The 3,816-nt window shown below is 35.2% G+C and overlaps 1 protein-coding gene across 1 annotated transcript in view; it reads right to left on the bottom strand.

Annotated features, from left to right (window-relative positions):
* Positions 1–2,710, bottom strand: part of sestd1 (SEC14 and spectrin domains 1) — an 18,127-nt gene extending 15,417 nt beyond the window's left edge. Inside the window, exons 1-2 of the mRNA XM_024286560.2 lie at positions 2,434–2,710; positions 21–90 (exon numbers count right to left, since the gene is read on the bottom strand). Coding sequence (XP_024142328.1) covers positions 21–90 — 70 coding nt within the window. The 5' untranslated portion in view covers positions 2,434–2,710. The remainder of the gene's footprint in view (positions 1–20; positions 91–2,433) is intronic.
* Between the last annotated feature and the right edge of the window lie 1,106 nt (positions 2,711–3,816).

Below are 3,816 nucleotides of genomic sequence, written 5' to 3'. Positions count from 1 at the left end.
CATTACTGCACATGTGCTACCTGACAGAAAGGCCAGCTTCTTCTTGAGGATGGGGAGGATGATTGTCGCTTCCATGCTGACAGCAGACATCTAGAAATAAGAAAAAGGTACTTTTACTTCTTTTTTTCTGACATTTCAGCTTTCAAACTCATCAAAAAGCTCAAACACTTGTCCTCAGCTTTAAAGAATAGCAGATAATAATAATAATTTTTAAAAAAAACAATAACTTCCAACTTTAAGACGGCTGAGAGCGTCGTGCAGCAGACACTGCAAATCTCGGCTGAAGCGTTGCATGAACATGACAGGGATTGTGCCAGTTTCTCCTCACTGGCTTCACTCCCAGTAGACTCAGAGCACTGGCTTCAGCTCAAGCTGCACTGATGATGCATGACATGCTCGGTGCAGTAAATCAGCACATTCCTATTGTGTAAGTGCTGGTCTTCTAACTGTTGCTGCACTTTTCTTTACACAATCTGTCTGATATGAAAATATATTCACCAATACATTCTATTATATTTCACTGCAAGGTGAATTATTTAAATATTCACTACTTTGGTCAGGGACACAATGAAAGAAAGTGAATCAATGACCAATTTTTAAATTCACTAAAAGATCTTCATCTGTTGGAGAAAAATGGGGAAATCCCAAACATACATTTTGAGAGTGTCCACTAAAGTTAAAGCAGAAATTGAAAAAAGTACTCAAATAAGAAATGCCCTCAAATCTAGTGCTATACCTGCTTGGTGTGATACCTAATGATGCACCGTAGATTTTATTAGTAATTGCAAGAAGTATTATCGCAATAAACTGAAAAAAAAAATAATAAAAGAACCAACAATAAAAGGAATGAAATAAACTAAAACATAGAAAAACCTTCATATGGAGGTAGATGTTTTTAAGATAGAGTGGACGAAACGAATATTTAAATTTTAAAGTTTGAGGTTGTTTAATGAAGAACCAAGTAAATAAGTTAATAGATTTATGTATGAAAATTACTGTATTTACCCAAATGTGACGATGGATAAATGAATCATTAAATGAATGGAAGATAAAAGTTAAGATAGGACTCCTTTTTTTCTTTCTTTTTTAGTTTTTGCTTCCTGTCTTTATCTTTTTTTTTGTTTATTGTTAATGCTATGTTTGTTTATGGGATGTTGTAACATTACTCTGTTTGTAAAAGACCCCTTCTGATTTTTTTTTTAAGTTTAGGGTGTTTTTAGCATGTTCTTGCTGCATTTTTCTCATGATGTAAGAAAAAAAGTACCTCAAAATTTAATTTCTGAGTATTTCTTTATTCATATTGTTGTGCATCAGGAGCAGATGAAAAATGCCACCTTGTAGGTGTGACATAAGCTACTATGGCTGGGCGACAAGCTCCCTGCTCTGCTCCATCTACCTATAGACAAATGCATCCGTATACGTCTTTGTTTTCCTTGTCTGAGGCGGCATCGGACTTAAAAATTGTACAGATAGATATCTCCGATATTGCTCGCCATTTTTGTTCCACTTGAAATGTTAGGCTGAGGGTGTGAGGGGCTGTAAAATAGCTGGAGAGCTGTTCTAAACAGATGGATGATGGGAAGGGAGGCTGGTCTTATTCTGCGTTTACGGTCCCGCCTGTAACTCAGAAGAATTTCAGATGAACTCTTACCGCTCTGCAGAAACTTTGTCCCAAACAATGACGCAGATTTTTTTTTTTTAATTTTACAGAAAAAAACAGCATAGTCACAATTGAAAGAACGCTTTTAAAATACTTTAAAATTAGCTACTTGAAGTAGTTTATAGGTTTTGCTTCATTTTAGATTTTTGGTTTTGTTTGAACAATTAAGCTTAAAATAAAAACTGGCTCAGTGAGAGTGTAATTTGATCAAACTTTTGAGACTCCATGAGTTTATTTTTATAATTATTTCTATATGTAGTTCTTTTCTTAAATTAAGTTATAACTGTTATAAATTTAAACACATTTAGAGTCAAATCATGAGTTAGAAATATTGCAGATTATCAATTTGGTAGTCCATATGGTTATTTCAGCTTTATTAGTGTTTCTCTTTTACTGTTGGCCCCTGAATACAGCAATAATCAGTATTTTTAGTGCTGCAAAAAAACTGGGTCATTACATTTGATTAAGGCCTATATTTTTCAGGATTAGGAGTCAGCAGAGGGGGATTTTGGAGGAGTGATTCAGTCCAGCTCCAGGGCTTCGTCCTCCTCCTGCGGCCTGGCCTTAGCTCGGCTGCGGCTGCAGGACCCCCGGCACGTTTCGGCTCAGTTTTTCTCGGTTTTGAAGACCCACAGACACAATGACCTACATGTAGAAACCGCAGCCGGCGGCTCCTGCGGCTGTAGCCCCCACCGACCCTCGCCACAACCCCTAACCGCCCCGCATCGACATCTTCAGGATCAATAAAGTATCGATACGGAGGATTTTCTTACCTTTTAAGTCAAATCCGGAGCATTTTCCACTGGGCTAAATCTCTCCTCCCAGTCCTTCTCCACCTCTTCTCTTTTCTCACCTCGTATTTTACAGCTTTCCCTTCTTTTCTATTAGTCTTCTTTCTATCATTAACTGAAATGAACACAAACTTGATATTTTATGCTTTAAAACTGAGAAAAATCTCAGTTTTCTCTCCGCTCGCTTGAAACAACAGTGGGAGCACACAGGACAGGCGGAGGAGCCCGCAGCTTTGCGCAGACTCAGTAAAGCCGAATGATTGACTGTGACTTCCGGTAAAATCCAATTTCAAAATAAAGGCCCTAATCTCTTCAAACATTTAAAGGCAGACAGAAATTGCCTAAATATTACATTATTATTGTCAAATTATTAATTGAAATAAAAAAAGGAAAATAGAGAACATATGATCAGCCATGCCAGCAGGCATTAAAGCAAAAATAAATATTTGATTAAATATAGGCCTAACAATTAATAACCATATGATGCCTGGCAGAATCTAATGCTAGAAAATATATAAACACACATTTCCCCCCTAATAATCCAATTTATTCTAGAATACCCTTTTCTATATTTTTTTTTTTAAATAACTTAATATATGCATTTTTTTAATAATTAGGCATTTAAAAATATGGAAAAATAAAAGAAAAAATGGGTGGGGTTGCAATACATGAATGAAAAGATAAATAACAAGGGCAAATTCTTGATGCATGGAAACCAACAATATATTTCTTTTTAACGAGTACATAAGGAGATCAGAAGTCTTTGCTATTTTTTGCAGATCTAAAAGTTCTATAGCACAGCCCTGAGGTTATATGGTGACTTTAATCAACAAAATCAAGCATAGATAAAATAGAAACACAGCATTCAACTCTTAGTATTCAAACTTATAAGAAAAATCAGAAAATTACACCAAAGATGAGGCACATCACATCTATGGAAGGAGAATCCTTTGGCAAAAAGTAGTTAATTTTAAGTTTATTTTATGAACTATTAGTTACTTGAATATAGGACGTGTACATGTAACGTGGGAAATGTACGAATTGAACACTTCTTTAGACTAAATTGGAAAAATTTAAATATAGATAGTATATAAAATATAAATCTCATGTACCAGAATACTGCTGCTGCCTCACTTTTAGTATGTTTAGGCTTCTTGCAGTACACTTAAACTGACTACTTTTTGCTAATGATAAAATAATAATAATAATGAATTAAGAATAGATCCACAAAAAGGTTTGTCAGTGGTGACAGTTTTCCTTTTTCCTCATGTTGATACTTTTCAGTGCTTTTATTTTGAAAATCTTTAAGCTTCTCTTTCTAAAGACTTGACAAAACGGGGTGGGGATAGATTTGAACAGACCATG

This window comes from Oryzias melastigma, linkage group LG21 (genome assembly GCF_002922805.2).
Source record: "Oryzias melastigma strain HK-1 linkage group LG21, ASM292280v2, whole genome shotgun sequence".
In the NCBI taxonomy this organism is placed as follows: domain Eukaryota; kingdom Metazoa; phylum Chordata; class Actinopteri; order Beloniformes; family Adrianichthyidae; genus Oryzias; species Oryzias melastigma.
This window is presented reverse-complemented; position numbering and strand designations above follow the sequence as displayed.